The following is a 22704-nucleotide window of genomic DNA, read 5'->3' as shown; positions in this document are numbered from 1 at the left end:
CATTCATCATTTTGATTTTGATACCGCAAGATCTAATATAAAAAAAAGAAAAAAAAGCTGAATATGAAGGACTCGCGGTTGAGTACGTGGCAAGGACATAGAATCATAGATCTTTTACATCGGGATACATATGAGAAAGATGTGCGGTTATATGTTACTGCCACGTCAGCTGTGTGTCAAAACCGCATGCATTAAGCATTATTAAAATTTAGAATTTCGTTTGGCAACAAGGTCATTGTGAGAAACTGATTCCAAAGAGGCAAAGAAGGTCCTGCTCCATTTTTTGTTTTAATTGATTCCTAATTTTGAATGCAGGAGAGTCATTTGGAATCTAGAAGCAAACACCCCTAGTGCTTAGTCAATCAAAAATGAAGCCTTATTTCCTAATTCGATGTTGAAATATGCGCCTGATGATCTATTAATTATTAGTTGAACAACATAATACCATCTGCAATCTAATAACATTGTGTATGATTGGAGCAAATTAATTTTCAAAGAAGAATTAATTCATTAGAAAAATGATTATGGAAAAAATGGATTATTGTTACTTGATTGATCCTAGGTAAAAAAGAATTTAATTTACAATTTTGGGAGTGAAGTAACTATAAGAAAATAACATTAGGAAGAAGAAAAAAATCATTTTCGTTGGGGATGTGGTGGTAAATTATTATTTTTTTTTTGAAAAAAATATATTTTCCATTCTATTTTCAATGCGATATCATCTAAGACTCCACCAATCAGGGGTTATTTGAGATGACAAGAAGTGATTGGGTGTGTTGTTGTGACTTCGAATCTCTATATATATCCTTCCACAGAAATGTAGCTACTTACCCATCATAACACGTGACAGGGAGGTATGGTGCGTGCAGCCTAGATAGATTAATCTCACCAAAAGGTGGGGATACTTCTTAGGCTAAAAAAAAAAAAAAAATAGATATCATTTAGACCCTACGGAAAAAAATAATACATGTAACAACTTTGCTTAAAAGAAAGAGAAAAATCAGGATGGGATGATGTAGATTTCGAAACAAACACCCCTTGCGTCCTTTTTCATCGAAGATAAATTGTCTAGAATAGAAAAAAGGTGAATTCCTATTTCGTGAGTTGAAAATGAGTTATTTACGATTCTGACTCATTATTCATTTTAATTATCAAAATGTGAACAATCACATTTTTGTTTAAAAAAAAATTCAAAACGAAGTGCCTATTTCTCGTATTTGAAGTGACAAATTCACTTTAAACCCACGAAATGATTACTTTAAAAACATCTGAATTCGTTATCATTCATGTTTTGATAATAAAAATGAACAATGAGCTAAAATCGTAAATTTGTCAAAAGTGATCACTTTTTTATAAATATCTCATAGAAAAATGATTTTCCCTTATTAAAGTAAAATTGACATTTTTCTGAAAAAAAAAAAATAATTCTCACTCATGTTGGCCAATAATTAAAGATCCTAGACTAAATGAGATTAAGAAAACAAGTAAAAAGGTCGGTAGGTTGTTTCTCTTTTAGAGGACACTTGGTCTGTTTCTATTTGTTTTAAAACTTAACGGCCTTTGTTAATTTATTTAAGCGGTTGAGCTGGTGAACCTCTGAACCAACGCTGTAAACTGTCGGGTCACTGTCAACTCTAACCAATAAACAAGAAATCACGTGGGTGATTCGTTTTGCTTGGGGGTTAGGAGCACCCGGTTGAACCGCTCATTTCATTGGTTAAATGTTGCGTAAGTGTAAAGATAATTAGAATAGAGATTTGCAAATTGCTGTTATTAAATAATAACGGTGCTAAGATAATGAACCATTGACTTAATGCCATGTGTATTGAAATAAACGTGAAATTCAAGCATGAAAATCGAAGAATAACTAACCCCGTAAATGCGGAGCCTATTGCTAAATTGGATGCTTCATTTTCCCACATTCGTGGCAAGAAAGAAACACACTAAAAAGTTCACAGGTGTCCATATCTTACAAATGACATGTTTTCGATGATCAAAAATATAAGATGGATTGATGATTTTTTCTCATTCATCTCATACATACATTGAAATTATGAGTTAGAAGGATTATACCAATCAAATCTTCTTTTAGTCAATCAAATAATTTTTATTATTGACTGTAGAGGATAAAAGTGGTAGTTAATCAAGACCTTAGCATATTGATTCAGACGTGAATTAAGATGGGTGAGAAGGGAATTTGACAAGAGCAAGTGGTACCCAGATCAATAGTTCAATCCAGGACAGTGTGAAGAAAGATGTTTACTGTGATTGTAGGTCGTAGTGAAATCGATAAATGCGCGTAGATCTCGATCTGTCTTTGAGTTTCCTAATTTATCCTAAGAATCCAGGAGCACAATGCAAACTAATCCTAATTCGGTTGAGTTTTCTTTTGGAGAAGAGATTCCTCACGATTAAACCCCGAATGTTAAGGGATCTAAGATGTGATTCCTATTATTGGGGAAACCCTACAAGAAGGGTAGAGAACGAAGGAAGAGGGATTCTTCCTTTTGGAAAACTTGAGAATCTATTGATCTTTTCTTCTAAATCTAACTTAAGCATTGAGAGATTTTTGACATGTATCACACTAGTTCCACCAGAAGACGAAGGGAGCATCTAACAGAACTACAAAGCAGAGTTAATAGAGGTAACTCAGAATCTCCTTTACATTGACAATATGATATTTGCCAAAGAATTTTTTATGCATAAATTAGTAAGAATATATGTTTAAACAACAATAAATAAAAAAAATCTCAATTATGATCCTTTTTACCTATTTATAGAGTTATCTTATATGAACCTTGATTTTGTAGTTTCTTTTTGTTATATTTATTCCACGATATTTGATTATTCTCTTCTTTTTTTTATTTATTGATATCATCCAATTACAGTTATGGATTGTTACCTTGTCCAAGAAGATCTGTCATCTCAGTAGGTGGATTCTTGCTGGTCTAGGGAGATAGATTATCTTAGTTTTCAGGCCAGGATACATCTACATATAACCATATCTTATCTTAGTGAACTTGAAATCAATTATTCAATTTTGAATCTATCATAAAAGATATGATCATTTTTTTTATTTGATAAGAATTAAGTCTCATTCGAGTATCAATCTAATTGATTTATTTGATTTATAACTTAATTCTTAGAATATTAACAGTCTAGTTAAATATTAATCAAGAGGTATCTTAAAGATAACTTCCAAAAATTGATTCACAAAATCATTGGATTGATTTATGAGATAATTTTTCAAAATTATTTAACAAAATCGGTTTAAAAAGCACTGATTCAATTGTTTCAAGGGTGGTAGCATCATCCACTCCATTAACACTTTTTATCTACTGATAATTTATTATTTTTAAGTTCAAAGTTTGAGTTAATAACATAATAAGGTCGAGTTATGAGAAAAATTTTATATTTAAATTTTAAAAATGAAACTAGTCTTTATTGCAAGAAGATTCATCAATTTGATTAGATACATATAGAGGAAACATAGGACAAATTTGGATTTTTTTTGTTTACTTGGATTTGTTTCTTATATGATAGATACTGTCAAATAACATACATTTAAAGCCTTGTTCACCCTAGGTGATTACTTCTAAACAAATCAATATTTTATAGATGTTGAAAATTTCAACACCGTCATCTAAATATCTTATCTCAAAATATTGTTGTCGACATCATGAATTTATTTTTCATCTTTCAATTTTAACTATTTAAGTAGATATATTGTTTTTATGGGTCAGATTATAATTTTGGATAAAGTTTAGTTGAACTGGCCAAAATTTGGATTATGACAGCTGCATGCCTAGTTTGTTGACCTTATCTCTTAACTCTTCCTTTAAAGAGAGGCCGCTATCACCATTTATGGGCTTCCCTATTAGTTAACTAGACATTAGTTGTTGATCTCAGTATGAAATTAAAGTGTTTTAAGATCCGAACTTGACTTGTTGGATTGAACTGAACCTATGAACCAACCTTGAAAATGATTTTTAACCAAGAGACAATAAATCGTGTCGAATGGGTATAAAAACATGGTGCAAGTGTACCACTTGTTTGAATGAAGATGACAAATATGATTTGGACTACTAAAAAACCTAAATGCAATATATTTCATAAAGATCAGTATTTGTTTTCTAGGGATTAATACTGATTTTTATCTGAATCCATTTTTCGAGAATCCAGAAGAGTAGTCCCAAGTTATGGTTAGCCCCCCACAAATGCGGAGCTCTCGACTTAATTGACATATCCATTTGCCAGCGTGCGTGGAAAGACATGTTAAAAAGTTCACACGGCTGCATATTTTGGGCTAGACATAGTCATGATGTGGATTTTTCCCCAAAAAAAAAAAAAAAATGAAGAGTTGATCAAAGAATTTTTCCTCATACAAGTTAATATGTTGAAGTGTGCATGCATTAAGCTCATGAGACCACACCCACTGTTGAATTATCACTAGAGGTTCTAACCTGATCACTCAAACCTCTCATGGGATAACACTCACACCATCCCCACTTACGAAATTATAGTTTAAAATCAAAAGTGGCGGCCGTCCGTGTGCCTTGCCAAACCCAACACCTCGCATCAAAGGAAACTTGTATCAAAGAAATTTCTCAGAGAAAACATGGGAAGAAATTTTACATATACAGAAGAGACCCCATCGACTATAATATTCAACGCATGCCACGATATTGGTTGGGCAACTCTTATCAACTAAAATGGCATTGAAAAGCAAGGTATATTACTTTTCAAGAATTACTAATTTTGTTGTTGAAATGTAACTGTAGGCCCACAGTGGAGGAACATCGCTCATTGGACAAGTACGACAGACTGAAGGAACCGTCCTAACCAATAGTTCTAATCCATAAAATCTGAAAGAAAAGAAGTCAATTTGATCTAAAATAATGCTAATCATCAGATCTGTTGGAAGAGTGATTATAGGGCATCCTGATTTTTTGGGTCCGCGTCACCACTAGATTTTGAGAGCTGTGATTGGCACCCCACCATTTATTTATTAGACTCCAATTTCTTAAATTTTTTTCACCTTCTAATTTAAGTTTAAAAACACACTCCAAACATTACCAAGATTTGGCTCAAATTATAATCTCAACATTACAAAACATTAATGTAATACTTATTCCAATAATTTCAATAATTATTTACGATTATGATTAGGCTCATATAAAATCACAAACCCAAAAATTAAAAATCTAATAAGAAAAAATGAGAAAGATTCTATTGGCACCCCAACTTTTAGTTATTTTCAACTATTCACTTATTTTCTTTTCTTTAATTTTAATTTTGGTGTAATAAGTACAAGTTGGGGGGGGTGCCAATAGCAGCTCTCTTAATATTTTTTAATATATTGAAATTAAAAATAAAGGATAAGGTCACGAAAGAAATGTATGAACGAAATTAATGGGCGTATGAAGCAAAAATCAACGTTTGATATCTAAGTCCATCAGGGTTGTCGGTCAGACACGGACCTATTCATCTCAGACAAATCGCAATCGAAAGCGAGGGGCCAAGGCAGGCACGGCACAGCACAATACGTAGAAAATGGTACGCCCTTATCCATCTCTATCCCTCCCTTAACTCATCAAATCCAATGTGCCCTCTGTTCAATGGAAACTTGACTAGACGCCCAATAAAAATGTTGGATTTTTCTTATTTTTAGAATACTTTATTCTAAAATAGTTTTTTTTTTTTTTTTTTTTTTTTTAATATTAATTTTTTGACAATTTCTTTATGTTTAAATATAATTAATTACTTGTTATTATTTTGTGATGTCAAGTTGACGTGCTAGGTTGAGTAAAACTGGATTGATAATTTATAATTTGGGGCTGCTTTGAGATATTCAAATTAAGAAGAACACAATAATGTGGAAAGAATATCAGAATAATAATATAAAAAAATACTTTGAAGCGGTTCTAAGTTTTGGAGGAACCATCTTCTTTGCACGACACGTGGCTCTTCCTAGTTTTTGGTGAATATTTAAAATATTTCATATTATTAACACGGCCCTTTGCCTAGGGTCTCATCTCATCGACTAATGAAAAATGACTTAAATAAACCTATAAATCTTTAATTTTTCTTCTCAAAATCAATCATCTTTAATCTCTTGAATATGATGATGATGGTGATATTGGTGGTGGTAGTGACGATGATTCGTGGTGGTAAGAACATTTATGTCATTTTTCATTAGAAGGCCAAGGTGAAGAGTGGCATATCATCCCTCAATCAGTTTAATTTAAGACTTAGGATCGAAATATGGTGTCCCATTCCTATTTTATAGGCATGGTGTCTAAGTGACATGCTTTAATTGGAGTTAAGTTATCTTAGACTTCTAATTAAGCTGTTCACACGGTCTAACTTGTTTATTCTCCAACCAAAGTGTTGCCATGTCAACACTGATCCTACGTATAGGAATGGGACACCGTATGGGATTGTGACTCTTAGATAAAATAAGGAGATATCTCAAGTATTAACAAAAATGTAGAGGAGCATGTATTCATGTTGAAAAGATAAGAAGGGTTTGTCCAAAATTTTGAAGCTAAAGAGAGTTGATTTTGCTACCTTTTGAAATGTCCTTGGATATGTCACTATTAGAGCGCTGCAATGAGATTTTAGTGGCTTCAGCATCATATATATATATATATATATATATATATATATACACCTAGTCTTTAAAAAGTTATTTTATTTCATTTTTTACTAAAACAATAAGGATTCTTTAATAATATTATGCAATGACATTTTCATAATTAATTTTTTGAGCTTTTTATGGCATTTATAAAAAAAAAAACTGTCATTGTACCATTATCGTAGAACCCTTCCTTATTCACTAAAAAAATATAAAAGAAAATATTTTTTTATGGGAAACTATGAAAAGAAAAGAAAATGTTTGTGAACGTCGCTAACATCAAATTTAAAAGTCGCCTAAGAGGTCGTTAGCAACAGCCGCAAACTTGGATATATATATATATATATATATAATTGATCCAGATTGTTCAATGAAACGGCCGGTTATTCCATGTTTTAAAATGCTGTTTTGTGACAATAAATTTTGTGGCTGTTATAATTTATATAATAGTAATGTCCAAGGTCCCTTTTGGCGGAGTGAGGGGGTGCCAAGGAAAAATATTTTGCTCACAGAAATCCGGGATCCACTAATTAATTACATTTACCCAGGGTCACGTGTATTGAATGGCATCCCTAATTTTCAAAATTACCCTTTCTTGATTGACGTGGCACACTGTGAAGAGTCCGAGCAAAAAAATTACTCGGTGGCAAATGGTGAAACTTCTAAATAGTTTCACTTGAGGTTGAAGATGACAGGTCTTATTATAAAAATTAAGGGGTTTCAGCCAGAGGTAGAAGGCAAGAACATTTACGCATTTTCTGTGAGATTTTCAAAGTAGACGGAGGTCAAGGGGGCATGTCACCTGTTTCAAAACAAAGGGTATGTCAAATGTTTACCAAAATGTGGAAGTCTGCGTCAAAGTCATTTTAGGGTATGTTTGATTGCATGGAAAGTCACTTTCCATGGAATTTGAAATCCATGGAAAGTTAGTTGTGGAAAATAGGTAGGGTTGGAAAATCAAATTCCATTGTTTGATTTCACATGGATAAAATCATGGAAAAATATAAGAAAAAAGAAAAAAGAGGAGAAGGAGAAAGAAGATGATAGGAGGGGGAGAGGAAGAAGAAGATGACGAGGAAGAGGGAGGGGGGAGGATGTGGCGGCGACAGTGGCGGCCACGACGGCGATGGTGGCGGCCATGACGACGACGACGACGGTGGCGACGACGATGGCGGTAACGGTGGCGACGGAGGTAAGTGAGGAAGATGGGGGGAGAACGTGGTGGTAGTGGTGGCGGATGAGGTGAGGGATGGAGAAGAATGAGAAGAAGAAAAAGAAGAAGAAAGATAGAAAGTGGTCGGAGACGGAGCCGATGGCGACGGCGATGGTGACCACGGCGATGACGACAACGACGAGGTTAGTGTAATGGTGATGGTGGTGGTGGTGCTGGTAGGGAAGAATTGATGATGGAAAATATGGGTGGATTTCATTTTCCCACTCATATGGGTGGGAAAGTGAAACCCATGATTTAGTAGACTTTTTGAATGGGGTGGAAAATGAATTCCATTTCCATGTGCAATCAAACACTTGAAAAATATCATTTTCCATGGAAATTGATTTTTCACCCTATTTTCCATGTGCAATCAAACATACCCTTAAAAGAAAAAAGTTTCCAAACTCCAACGTTGTTCGTAAATTATGAATATTTTGTTCTAAGTTGAAATTTTTATCCTTTAACACTATAATCTTTGATGATATAATATTGGATATTGTATTTGAATTTTTAAAATAAAAGTAGCTTTTACCTTAGAAGATTTATCAATTAATTAGATATTAAAATAAATAGATAAGAGAAAGTTCAACATGAAAGAGATATCCTCAAAAGAACATATAGTCTTCTTCCTACATGGCAACTTCTCAGCCACTCCATATTTTGGGGGTTCAATAACATGAATCAATATAAAATATTCAAACTTGGATTTATTGTTCTTATTAGGATATAAGTGTCCACGTATTTAATCAATAGTGTTAGGAAATTAAATTTAGATTTGTTTAGTTGACTGTCTAAATCTTAGATTTAGATTGCTGCATCAGCATATACTCAGCCTTGCATGTTGATCTTATCTTTAAGCCTCATAGTTGTCATCGAATAGGTGTAGGAATTATATGATAAGGTTGGGCCCATATGATTTGAAATAGAATATTTCAAAAATCATGTTTTGGCTTATTTCCACATATGATCTACCCCTTTTGATGTTGTAAGGTAAAAGTAAGAGAGAACAATTTCACCATATTCCAATTGGGCTTCGAATCTCTTTATTTAGAGATGGGGCCCTCCAAATCAAACTCTAACAGGCTTTTAAAATGAACATTTGGGCTTTTGTATCATTGATCACATCTTCAAATATGGAGCCTGATAGAATTTTTTAAGCCTCTATCTCTATAACTATTCGTCTTTTTAAAACCTTTCTGCTTTTTTTTTTCATAAATGCTTTTTTTAGCCTTCTTTTTGAAGAAGATGGCAATTTGATGACAAGATTTCATGTCTTGGATTGGAGTTGCTCTTAAGGGCCACAATGTCCGAGAAGTAAATGTACTTTTAACTAAAATTAGAGCAGAGAACACGGAGTCTTTATTTAGTTTATTACTTGTTTTTTTTGGAGCTGAGGTATCCCGGGCCTCTTAGAGCACTCGATTAATACTAGGGGTACGTGCAGCCCCCTCCCCTCCTCAAGATAACAGGTAATTTCTGCGGGTGGTCCCTAAGGGGGGATTTGAACTCAAGATTACTTTCTCCTTGCAGTAATGGGCCCACGAAAAGGCCATTTGGCCGAAAGTGTGCACCACATGGCAAGCAGAGAAACTAGGTGTTAGGTCGTAGCCGAGGATGCTAATGGGTTGGGCTATCTCTACTGTAACCCATCTGAAACATTATTACCCAAGCTCAAGGCAAACCTAATTCCAGCCCAAGAATAATTATAAATTGGGACGGACCTTATTATTATTATTTTTTAAAGTATAAACACGGTCTAAGTTTTGCTGAATTCTTTAACAAATGTAAAAAACAAGCACAGACCCAGCTCTTTCGCCCAACATATTAGCCCAAACCCGGTTCTACGGTAGACAGCCCTAAAACTCATTGGGCCAAACCAGCTCATCAACATCCTTTCTTCAACTTAACTGAAAAAACCTTCACTCTATATAGAAAACAAACTTAACCAATGCAATTGTTTAAAGCATTGACACGTGTTCAAACATGCCCTTCCCAACAATAAATCATATTATTGTTTGGTTGTCCATGATAATTGGTTTATGAGTCCATCATTGGTCACATTATTTTTTATTTTTGTGGGTTGGGATAGATATCTAATTAGGGACACAGTAACAAAATTCGCTCAGCTTTTCATAAATATTCATAAAATTCTCCGAATTAAGGGTTAGCCGATAAAATCAACGAATCCATGAATTAATCGATGATTCCTCAATTAATCACGGAATAATGTAACATTTTTACCTTCAAAATTAAAAAAAAAAAAAAAATTTCAACATTCAAACATGAAGAAGAAGACAGGGTTTGTAAAGAGCTTGAAAATGATGGGTTTCAATAAGAACCCAAAAATAAATTTTGTATAATCTCCAAAAATTTCCTGATTTTTTTACAAAACTTTTTCGAATTTACTGAGGCAAAGGGGATAAATTTTTGGAGATCCACGGTTGGAAAATTGGGTCAGAATATGATTGAGTGATGAATTTGCTTCTGGCCCTGTAATGAGCGCAGGCACACCAGCTGCTCAAGTGGCTATGTTCTTGTTTTCTCAAGTATCTTTCCAAGGATATATAATTACTCGTAAATAGGGGATATGGCGGACTTTCAATGGGCCTGGTTTTGACCCGGATTAGCATGTATTGGGTGGGTTACTCTTAGTAGGCCCATGCAATTATCAGTCCGGGCTGGACTAGTATTTGGGAGGTAGGCCTGTTGGGAGGCCCAGACAGGCCCGATAGCTTATATTTTAATTAAATATTGTGGTATGTAAAAGAAAATTTGCAGGCTGGACTTGGGCTAGGATTTTGAGGCCCAAATGAAAATATATAATATAGGTAAATGGGTTACTAGAAATCTAGAATAATCATTTTATTTTAGTAAAATCATTTTGACAAAAGAGAGCATATCATAATTTGAAAAGAATCGTGATAATCTGACTACCCCATGTGGCACACTCAATCGACTATCCTGATGTCACGTCATGTCAGGAAAGTCCATTGAATGTGCTACGTGGGTAGTCAGATTATCATGACTCATTTGAAAATATAGGGGTAATCTCAAATATTCACCAAAACATCTAAGGGTACGTCTAAATCACATTAAAGTTTTCAAACATTTGAATCATTAATTTAATATCCTAAAGACATCCCAACATTTTGATTATCAAATTTTTTTAAAGACATTTTCATCCAAAAATAAAGTAATTCTGTTTTTTTGAAGCTGCTAGCTTACTAAGTTGTGAAGAGAGAAGTTCTACACCTGCCTATGTTAAACAGGCTCCCACCTTGACTAACGTTTTCGGACGCAGTTTGATGAGGCAGAGGGTGGAACTGACTCCACAAGCCCATTTGGATAGAAAGTAAAAAAGTAGAAATTCGGAAAAAGAAAGTAGTTTTGGGAGAATGTAAGTTTTAAAAAGCAGTAAGTAGTTTGAGCAACCCTTACATATAATGCAATATTGACAAAATATATTGCCAGTTGATGTCCTTCTATGAGTCTGAGATAAGTGTGTGGTCATTCAAAGTTCATCTTATAGGGCAGGGCAATTGGTCAGATGTAGGACATACACTCGAACTCTTAAGCATCTTCGTAGTCGTTATCATCATCTCTTACATCTTATCGCTCATCACATATGCCTTCTATTATCAAGATTTGTTGGCTTTGGTACTCCAAATTTTGATATAGTTTAGATTCCGAGGGTCGTACTTATCTTTGGCGGTCCCTTGTCACAGAGAGACCAGTTTGGCATGATCGTATGTTATTTGTAGGGGTGGGGGCCATTGATGTCGTAGCCCCAGCAAAATCATTTTAGATTGGGTCCAACCATTTGATGTCATTGTGGGCCACCAAATCATTTTGGCTTTTGGGTCTTCAACTAAAGTAGCTTTTAGACTATTTTATTTTTCCTTTTTCGATCACTCTGTAGATGTAGCACAATATCATGACATGTGAACCCACATCCAGGGCCTAGCCAATATAATGCAAAGCTTTAATTTCATCAATTTCAGTACAAATATACGGTGGAAGGATCATAGCTACCATTATGGGGAAGAATTAGCATCAAGAACAAATTTAGACCTATAGATTTTCTTCCATTAAGTCTGGAAGAATAAGATGCAATGTAATTCAGCACATAAGATCCATCAAATAATACTTTTCTTGATATATTTGATCCAAACCAGAAGTTTAATCCAAATATATTTGGTAGTTCAAGGTGATATGTTCTTTGGGGATCTGATGCTCCCCTCCACAGAGTCCGAACTTTTTCCGAACCCAATTGCGACAATGATTAATGAGAATCGCGTAGACTTAAGAGCCAACATGGTCCACATCATCTAACCAAATATTGTAGACCTCATCATTCATATCTCATTGAATCAACCTTTGTCGACGATTGGTTTATGAATATTGTTCTTGTTGTTTTTAATATATGGTTCTGGACAGAAGTGAATAGAGTAATTTAATTATTCAGTTGGCTACAAATATTTGGGATAAGACTTCATACTTTTAATTCCTCTTCATACTCTAGATTTGAAGTTCTATATGGAGATCTTTGTAGACAATCTAATAGGTTTGTCCAAAACCATGAAAACTAACCTAATACTTAAAATCTAATGGAAATATAAAATAATGTTAAATGTCAATTTTATAATCAAATAATTATTTCGGATCAAATACTTGTACTATAAATTAAAAGGGTTCACCACCATTTTTCAATTGCAAGAAACTTGAAATTTCTATTCTTATAAAGATCTTAATCAATTTTTTTTAACATTCCATCCTTTCTTATGAATTTAAGGGATTCAAGACATAAGGCATCAGTGAGGATATTGGCCTTAGTCGACTCCAAGTAGAGATTTTAATTGGCCTGTATCGCCCTAATAGCCCCTCAAAATCTTGGTTCAAGTCTAGCCCAGACCTTAAATATTTGGGGATATTTTCAAGTTGGGTCTCCACAAAATTCATATATAAATTATTTTGATGAAAAACATGAATGATTCCTACACACTTCCACGTGAGAAAAGTGCGATATGAGATACAATCTTCAAGTCATTTCAGCATTATTATTATTATTTTTTTTTTAACATTCCATCATTTCTTACAATTTTAAGGGATTCGAGACAAGAGGCATAGTGAGGACATTGGCTGTCATTTGAATCGCTCCATCCATCCTTTGGCCCAAGCTTGAACCAATAACTAAATAGGGCCTATATACATTTCTCAAACACCCAAGTTCATACCTTGGTAGGCTTTAATCTAGCCCATTGACAACCCTAATATTGAGAACCTAGCATATTGGATGGTTTAACTATAATAAAAAAGAGTCATTATAAACTCACTCGAAATTCACTCACTGATACGTTTTCTTCAGGATACAAAAGGAAGAAAAACCGACATAGCAACACAACCCTTTTTTTCATATCTCGAGTCTTGACAACTAAATTCCAATTTCCAACCAATAATTCAAGATAGAGAAATAAAGACAGGATTTAAAAAAAGAAGCTATGACCTAACTCTTATAAATTATGAGACAGACCATGAGTTTTAAATCTATAAGGAACTTAATGTTTCTTATTGCACCCACATATTTTTTTCTAAGGATCTTAGTTGTGTAGAAAAAATTATGGTTCTGTCCTAGTGAGGGTTGATGTTAATTTTTTAAGATGTGAGCTACATTGTCAACCTACTCCCATGCTAAAAACGATAAGGGGTACAATCGTTGAGGGTAGGGGTGAATTTGTAATGGGGACACTTGCCCTTACAAGAACCTTTTAAATTTGCAAGGAGGTGAGAAAAATATCCATTCTTATTGCACCCACAATTTTTTATTTTTTAATTTAAAAGGATCTTAGTTACCATCACATAGACAAAATTCTAATTCTGTCCCAGATTGAGGTCAGATGTTAATTTTCTTAATCGAAAAAATAATTTATTATTCTGTCAAATTTTCTATTGACTTGATATTTAGAATCGTGTGGTACACTTAATGGGGTGAGGAGAAAAGTTTTTGCATGCAATAGAGATAGAGGATCATTGAGGAGTTGTGGATGGCAAATATTTCTTTCATCCACAATAAAAATCTATATTACAAAGAAATTCATCAAATCATCCTTACACCCAAACATGTTCAAAGTGGTCTAGTAAAATACAATCCCAGGCATCCAAGCCTTATGTTTGTAGAGAAGCAAGTGAACAATATATTGTGGTTTGTGGAGTCTGATAGTACTGGTTAACAAAAAGATACTGTAAATCAAGCCACACATTCAAATTGGTCGAATTGAGATTTTTTTCAAGGAAATTTTCATAAATTCATTAAAATAATGTAAAACTTTAATTAAGTTTCTTGTGATATTTATATTTTTCGTTTTTACGATTAGTTTTTTTGATTGTTTTGAACCTGTTTTTTATCACAATACTCATCTCTTATAGTTGTTGATTCTATGTATTGTAGAAACAACTATTTAGGATCAGAATGCCATAGCTGCTCAAGTACCTTGGGTAGGGTTTGGTCATGGACCACCATTATTACTTGGCAGAATACTTTTTGGAATTATTCTCCAACTAATTAATGTGGTGCCCACTCTGTAATGCACAACTGATGGAAGTTTCTGGTTGGGTGTCGTTACCAATTAAAACTTTACTTAGATTCATTTACAATTAAAGAATCGGTCAAGGACAAACCAACTCAATAATGGTGTACATGCTTCCCAATTTCTTCCTGAGTCACGGAATCGCTGAAAGCTATTGCTTATTCAAAAACATAGACATGGAGTAGCATAGATGTATTTGGGGATCATGTCATATTCTCCCATCAAAGCTAAATTTAACATTAAGTCCGTGTAGCTTAGACATTAAAAGCAAAATAGCTCATCTAGGTCTCCCAACCAAACAAATTAATGTGATAGGTTTTTTTGAGAAACTAATAATAACCTTTACTACCCTTACTTATATCGAAGTGTTAGTTATATTGAATGGTATTAAAGTATATCAATATGCATAAAATTATATTGTTTAGGATTATATAAACTCCATTATCTAATCTTAAAAAATACAGTTTAATACGTATCAGTATACTATGTTACTCTAATTGGGGGATGCGGATCCTTTGTAGCCCATTTCTCCTTTAACTCTTGTTTTACAATCCATGGAACACCACATTCAAGGAAAATAACCACACAGCCATCTAAAAAGAAAACATAAATTTTTTTTTTCCTTAATCAAGTGTTTGAATATGGACGGTCACTATACTCCTATATGTAAACAATTGGATGCAATCATCGTGATGATGTGGCATACCCTCAAACGTTGATGTGGGCTACAGGAGATTCGCACTAAAGAGGATCTGCACCCCTAATTGGGTGTTTATGTTTGTTGAACTGAAGGGCTAAAGATCATTCTCTGAAGCCAAAATGGGGTTACATTTGTTGGCCCAAAATGATTAGGTTGTCCTGTTACAGGGCTTTGTTCTTATTGGGCTGAGGTACTCCACATTTTTTCGAAATGGTTCGATCTTGAAAGAAAAATTTGCTCACAGTGCTCACAGAAATCTAGGATCCACCGATCACATGGTAGGGAATAGCATTCCTAATTTACAAAATCACCTTTTTTTTAGTTACAAAATTACCCTTGTATGCTTGACGTGGCAAACGCTAAGGAGTCTGTGAGCACTGTGAAAGAAAAGCGACTCGTTGGATCTTGCTTAAAAATAACTAAGACAAGGGAACCGATAATTTGTCATACTAGGTACCAAATATACCTAATCTTCTAAATTCTTATCACCTCAAGAAAAATATGGCAAATGACCTAAAGTAAAGAGTTCATGAATGTTAGGATCAAACTCTATACCATAAGGAGGGGAACACATAAAATAGAAACGGACCCATTGACCCAGAATATTTTGTAAAAAAAAAAAAAAGAACCTTTCCTTATTAACTTAGTAAGATTTTAAGCCTTACTAAGAGTTGTTTTGCTCAAATGGATTACGACATTGTCAATCCAAAATCATCACCTTGTAGATTTCATGAAAAAAATCAAATCCAAAAACCGAAAATTCAAAAAATAATTTATTTTGGACTTGATCTAAGGTTTTGAAAACAGATTGTTTCTGAACTTCCACCGAACTCCCGAACTTAAAATTAAAATTCAACTGTGAAAAAAACTTTTTTGGAATTTTCTTTCTCAAAGTTCAAAGAATTTTGTGCTCTACGACCTTGAAGCATTGGATCATAGTTTTTGAGGTGACAAGTTGAACCCAAGGACCCTTAGTAAGGGTAAAATCCTTGCTAACTTAGTGAGGCTTGTAGATTACACTTCAGGTTCATCACTGATTTCTAGCCAATGGATTCAAGCATAATTTTTAATCAAGGGTTTTTCCAACAGCATTATATGTTAAGGTTGGTCACAAAGCTATTCTATATCAGGCAATGTTTGGTAAAATTTTGAAATCTGAAGTCTGAAAATTAAAAATCAGATTTCAAAAATTTCATCTAGGGTACCCTAATGTCTGGTTCAAAACTTTTGAATTTCATTTATGAAATTTGAAATCTGAAACGAAACAAACGGAAATAAAACTTCCCAAATCTGAATTTTAAAGGTGGATCACCTTCATTCAGACTTCAAAAGTGCTACCAAACACACTTAATTTTGTTTTGAGCCCACTTAATTCAAGATCATTCACGATCAAAAACATGCACCACAAGATGGACTTTTACATGTAGTACCTATGTACGGTCCCTCTTCGAAACTCTAGTTTTCACCACTATAGAACTTAAAAACCATGTAGTAGGAAAACAAATAATATCTGGAATTGGCCAAGGGTTGCCAATGGATCCTGTAATCTGATACATCCCATAACTTTGGATATGAATCGAGGATTTGGGTTATGATAAGGACCTAATCTGATAAAGATTTGATTTGATTTGATAACCCCATCATCAGATCGGTTCTAGATCAACCATGCCTCCATTGGAAGCCGCCAGATCTCATAAAATGTATGAAAGTACATAAATCATATTAAATATTTTGTTTAAATGTATGGAGTTTATCTTTATTCTATATATACAAATCAAATTTGATCAAATACAATTGTTATCGGATCAAACTTGGATCCTAATGTTGAGATCTAATAAGTACCCAATCTGACAAAGGTCCAATCTAATCGTAATTAGATTGCTACCAGATCTACCGTGATCTATTGACAACCAAACATGCATATGATCAATTTTTAAGTTGCTTAAATTTAAAATAAATAAATGAATAACCAATAGCTAGAAAATCCATAGCCCTAATAATCTCCCAAAAAATGTGGAAAAGTCCACATACTTCGAAGGCACTGTAGTCTTAGCCACCATTTTGGAACATCAAGGTGGAACTTAATTCCTCGAGATGCTGAGTAATTGTAGTCAATTTTAATCTTATTCACAAGTTCACAACTTGCAAAAGTCGTAAAAGTACGTCGTACCCAAGTGGTCCCTCAGAACAGTACCATAGCCACCTTCATCACCACCAACAGAACCCCCTCAGTATTTAAAAAACAAAACTCCAATGGATGAAGGATCCAAACACACAACTTATTATATTTATAAGCATCTAATAAAATAGATAATTATTTAAAAATTATAATAATTTTTAAAAACTGATTAATCGATGTCGTGTACATTGGGTAATTGAGTAACCGTTGACAACCTTAGTCCTAGATACGTACTTGTACAAGGATCCCACCTTCAGACAAATATTCCAACAATCTTTCAAACCATCCAATGATGAATCATGATTCATGACTACAAAAGATAGAGTTATTGCAACTTAGTAAGGTTTTCTAAAAGAGTCGTGCTGGAGTGACCTCAACAAGAAAGACATGAGGGATACCTTGACGTCATGGTGTATGCATATCTATAGATATGTTTTACTCGTATCTTGGAGAAAATACATCTACAGGCATGTGCGCTGATCGGTTGTAAAGCTTGCAATAGAGATGCAGAGATTAAGATTAAGAAATGGACTTTGGGTAAGTCGAATTCGTTCCACAGGGACAATGAGGATTCAAGGATTCATTCGGATAAAAATGCCAAAACAGAATTTAGAAACAAAAACAGATTAGTTTTAAAAACAAAACAAAGTTGTAGTAGAAACTAAATTGAAATCTAAACAGAAAATGAAGATTGAAATTCTAAGAGAGAAGGATTAGAGAGTTCAATGTAGCCTTTGCAAACCATCCACAATGCAGATTAATTCTGAATCTAACTCAATCCATGTAGCAAGTCATTGCTCATGGATCGGAAAGTGGAGCCGTTTAATCAACGAAAGTAACTAGAAGTTATTCATGTAAATCCTAATCTGATTGAGATTGCTTAATCTATATTCTGATTCTTCACAGAGCATAGCCATTCTTGAACTTATCTAAGTAATGGCTATCAAAGTTGAATCAGAAATATAAGCTAAGGGATCTAATCAAAGAAGAATTTACAGAATATTTAACAAGATAAGCAAGAATAATAAATTTGAAACTACATTAAATGGATGGACTTGCTCTGGCATTATTGAACTCTCTAAGGAGATTCTAGCCACTCATTGCAAGATTCATAATTGCAACAATTAATAAAAAGCAAAGAATATGGGTGAAGAAGATGAAGACGATGATCGATCCGAAATTCTCCTTTTATAACTCTTCCAACAATTACATAAACAATGAGTGGTTCCTCTTGATGTTCTCACTACACTCAAGATCTCATTTAAAAGAAAATTGCAGAGAATTACAAAGAAGAGAAATCAAAACTTAGAGAAGAAGAGAGCAAGGAGAAGGACCCAAGAGGGGACCCCTTCTTTGAAATCAACCCTCAAATTTATAATGTTCTTATTCGGGTAATCGGGGTGATTTAGCGGATAATTCGATTCAAATGACCCAATTAGTTACAACCACCGAAGCTTCTGTAAAAATCTCGAGGACAAATTCCTCGAAATGACTGCGGCGCGGTCTTGGCTAGCCGCGGCGCGGTGACGTGGCGCCCGAATCGATCGATATTTTTCTAGAAACTTCCTTTCGGCCCGCGTATTGTAACCATAATTGTTATTTCTTTTGTTGGTTTCCGAATGTGCCCTTTTCACCTGAAATTAGTAACAAACTATTGTTAGTCACATTAATTTGGGATTTAATAAAATTTATTATTATTTTAAGGGAACTAGTATTTATATGATGGTAATCTCGGTGAAATTACGGTCCCAAAATGATATTATTGAGACCTTATCATGCGCCACCACATCAAGATATCCCTCACTAAGGTCACTCCAACATTATTGATTATCTCTTTAATTTTCTCTGAAATCCTAACTAGTGTGTGCTAGTTCTTTTACTTTTTCCCAAAGAAATTTGAATAAAACTATCTTTCTTAAAATCAAATACTGAATAATTGAAGCAGAATACCAAAATGGAAAAACAAAACATCATACAAGTCAAAAAAATGATTTAGATGAAACTATTGTATAAAGACAAAAATCCTTAGTTGTCATGTTCCAGTCCACTGTGTTCAGTTGTAGTTAGCCCTCTTTGGTACTCTCATGAAAATCGAAAATTGGCAAATTTCTGTGTTGAAAAATTTCCGGTGTTTTATTGTGATATTTGGGATGTAAATAAATTTTGTATAATTTCTTTCAAGAAAAAGAAAATGTAGAAATTGTAATAAAAACTTTACATGATTAGAAATTTATGGAGGGCAAACAAACATTGAATAAAAATTTACAAATTTTTGCCAAGGAACAACTAAGATTAAGAACTCAAAGATGGCAGAATTTTGTTTCTCCAATTAATGGGTTTTGAGATAGCTTGAAACAGGGCCCAGATTTCAGAAAATTTTATTCTTTGTGAAAATTAAAATATCCAATACGTTAAGTGAGCCCACGCACGCCACATCGCAGACTCTTTCAAAGAAAGGCAGACCCACAAACAAATTTAACGGACAGAAATCACTATACTCGTATTTGTTGTGGTAGTGTCACCAAACAATTTATGGATAGATTAATCAAAGACTGCCACGTGGTATTTTCTGAATGGCGATTGCTTTCAATGACCCGATTAATGACACCAGTGCCGATATGATATGATATGAAATGAAATGAAATGAAATAAATAATAAATGAAATAAACAGCGTTTTCAGACCAGACCAAGTTCGATATAAAAAAAAGAGGAAACGCGTTTGACCTAGTAAAATCAGTCGACTCACCACCATTCCAAAGTCTTGATTGGGACCAATTTCTACAGCTTCGTCACCAAACACCACCTTTAGCCCAACCTAACCAAACCCTCTCTCCCTCTCTCTTTCTCTCTCTCGCTCTCGCTCTCGCTCACGCTCGCTGTTTCCTTGTGTGTGTGTGTGTGTGTGTTGATTTGGGGTTTGATCTTGATCTTGTTCTGTTGGCTGTTGATTTGGGGTTTTGATCTTGATCACCTCCAATTGTTAGGTCCGCTGCGGTGATGGGGGACTTTGTGAAGCAGATCCTAGCGAAGCCGATCCATCTGGCTGACCAGGTGATCAAAGCCGCTGAAGACGCCCACTCCTTCAAGCAGGAGGAGTGCGCAGAGCTCAAATCCAAAACTGAAAAGCTTGCAGGGCTCTTACGCCAAGCCGCTCGTGCCAGTTCTGAACTCTACGAGCGCCCTACTCGCCGCATTATAGACGATACCGAGCAGGTCCTTGACAAGGCCCTCGCTCTCGTCGTCAAGTGTCGTGCCAACGGCTTTATGAAGCGAGTCTTCACCATGTTCCCAACCGCCGCCTTCAAGAAAATGTCCTCTCAGCTCGAGAACTCCATCGGTGACGTCTCTTGGCTCCTCCGTGTCTCCATCACTGCGAATGATCGCGGCGATGAGTACCTTGGCCTCCCTCCTATTGCCGCTAACGAGCCAATTCTCTGCCTCATATGGGAACAGATTGCTACCCTTTACACAGGATCGCTCGAAGATAGATCAGATGCAGCCGCCTCTCTCGTCTCCCTTGCCCGCGACAATGATCGATACGGAAAGCTAATCATCGAAGAAGGTGGGGTTGGACCCCTTTTGAAATTGGTGAAGGAAGGCCGATTGGAGGGTCAGGAGAACGCAGCCCTGGCTATTGGGCTACTTGGACGTGACCCTGAGAGCGTTGAACACATGATTAATGCTGGTGTCTGCTCCGTGTTTGCAAAAATCCTCAAAGAAGGTCCCATGAAAGTTCAAGCCATGGTGGCTTGGGCTGTATCCGAGCTAACGTCGAATCACCCTAACTGCCAAGATCATTTTGCCCAGAACAATATAATTCGATTGCTCGTTGGGCATCTTGCCTTTGAGACCGTTCAAGAACATAGTAAGTATGTTATTACCAACAACAAGAACATCGACATTCATTCGCTTGTGATGGCAAGTAACAATCCCAACCCACACAACAACAATAACAAGGCATCTGATGAGGATCAAAAACAGAATTCAGGTCGGGTCCCTCATCCTATGGGGCATCAAAACCCAAACCAAATGCACAATGTGGTGAAGAACACAATGGCCCAGTCGAAGCCAGTACAACCACAAAATGACACCATGAATCAAACCAATAGCATCAAGGGCAACCAAAGCAGTGCGAAGCAGAATCAACAACATCATCAAAATGCTTCACTATCTGGAGCTAGTATTATTAAAGGAAGGGAATCAGAAGAACCTGAAACCAAGGCCAAGATGAAGGCCATGGCAGCGAGAGCCCTATGGAAGCTTGCCAAGGGAAATTCAGCAATATGCAGGAGTATCACTGAATCAAGAGCACTTCTATGCTTTGCGGTCCTCCTTGAGAAGGGAACAGACGAAGTCCAAAACAATTCTGCAATGGCATTGATGGAAATTTCTGCTGTTGCAGAACAAGATTCCGAATTGAGACGATCTGCGTTCAAACCCAATTCACCAGCTGCCAAGGCAGTAGTCGATCAGTTACTGAAAATCATTGAGAAGGCCGACTCTGACCTACTGATCCCATGCATTAAGGCCATGGGGTATTTGGCTAGGACGTTTCGTGCAACAGAGACAAGGATCATTGGGCCTTTGGTGCGATTATTAGATGACAGGGAAGGAGAAGTTTCTAGGGAGGTGGCGATTGCGCTCACGAAGTTTGCTTGCACTGAAAATTACCTCCACCTTGATCACTCCAAGGCCATAATTAGTGCAGGTGGGGTGAAACACTTAATTCAGCTTGTTTATTTTGGAGAGCAAATTGTTCAGATCTCAGCATTGGTTCTCTTGTGCTACGTTGCACTAAATGTCCCCGATAGCGAGGAGCTTGCCCAAGCAGAGGTCCTCACAGTACTTGAATGGGCATCGAAGCAGGGGAATATGCTGCAAGATCCCCCTGTTGATACACTATTGTCCGAAGCCAAAGGCAGGTTGGAGCTCTATCAATCTAGAGGTTCAAGGGGTTTCCATTGATTCAATATGAGCAAATGTTATTCTTTCTTGTTTTGGTCTTCCAATGGAGTGTAAATATAGTTAGTTGTTTTTTTAATTATTGTCATTATTGTGAAGAAGAATGCCCAGAATTCCATAACTCAAGAATACCCATTTCTGTTTCTTCCATCTTCATGCTATGTGTGTGTGTGTGTGTGTGTGTGTGTGTGTGTGTGTGTGTGTGTGTGAGGTCCTAGATTGATAGGGATGATGTATTCCCCGGAGTTGGATGGATGGCTGTAGGACCGTTGTCTCTACTGCCCGAAGAATGTTTGTCCAATGCTTTGGAGACCAACACACCAAATGTCTTCCTGATTGGTGATTTCTAGCCATTGCATTTCAGCTTTTCTTTTCTTTTCTTTTTATTGTATAAGCTTTAGAATCCGACACTTCACATGATCAAATCT

General features: G+C 35.4%; 1 protein-coding gene across 1 annotated transcript; it reads left to right on the top strand.

Annotated features, from left to right (window-relative positions):
* Positions 1 to 20014: 20014 nt before the first annotated feature.
* Positions 20015 to 22420, top strand: LOC147408754 (uncharacterized). Its single transcript, XM_086421552.1, has one exon. It carries the CDS (start codon positions 20312 to 20314, stop codon positions 22277 to 22279), a length of 1968 nt encoding a protein of 655 aa, XP_086277678.1. The 5' UTR covers positions 20015 to 20311; the 3' UTR covers positions 22280 to 22420.
* Positions 22421 to 22704: the final 284 nt, after the last annotated feature.

Source organism: Akebia trifoliata, chromosome 2 (assembly GCF_017979445.1).
Source record: "Akebia trifoliata isolate Shusen 1 chromosome 2, ASM1797944v1, whole genome shotgun sequence".
Lineage (NCBI taxonomy): Eukaryota > Viridiplantae > Streptophyta > Magnoliopsida > Ranunculales > Lardizabalaceae > Akebia > Akebia trifoliata.
The sequence above is the reverse complement of the archived record's forward strand: the minus strand, read 5'-3'. Positions and strand labels throughout refer to the sequence as shown.

Coding starts and splice junctions, on each gene's coding strand:
- LOC147408754 (XM_086421552.1), top strand. CDS start 20,312: ATGGGGGACTTTGTGAAGCAGATCCTAGCGAAGCCGATCCATCTGGCT.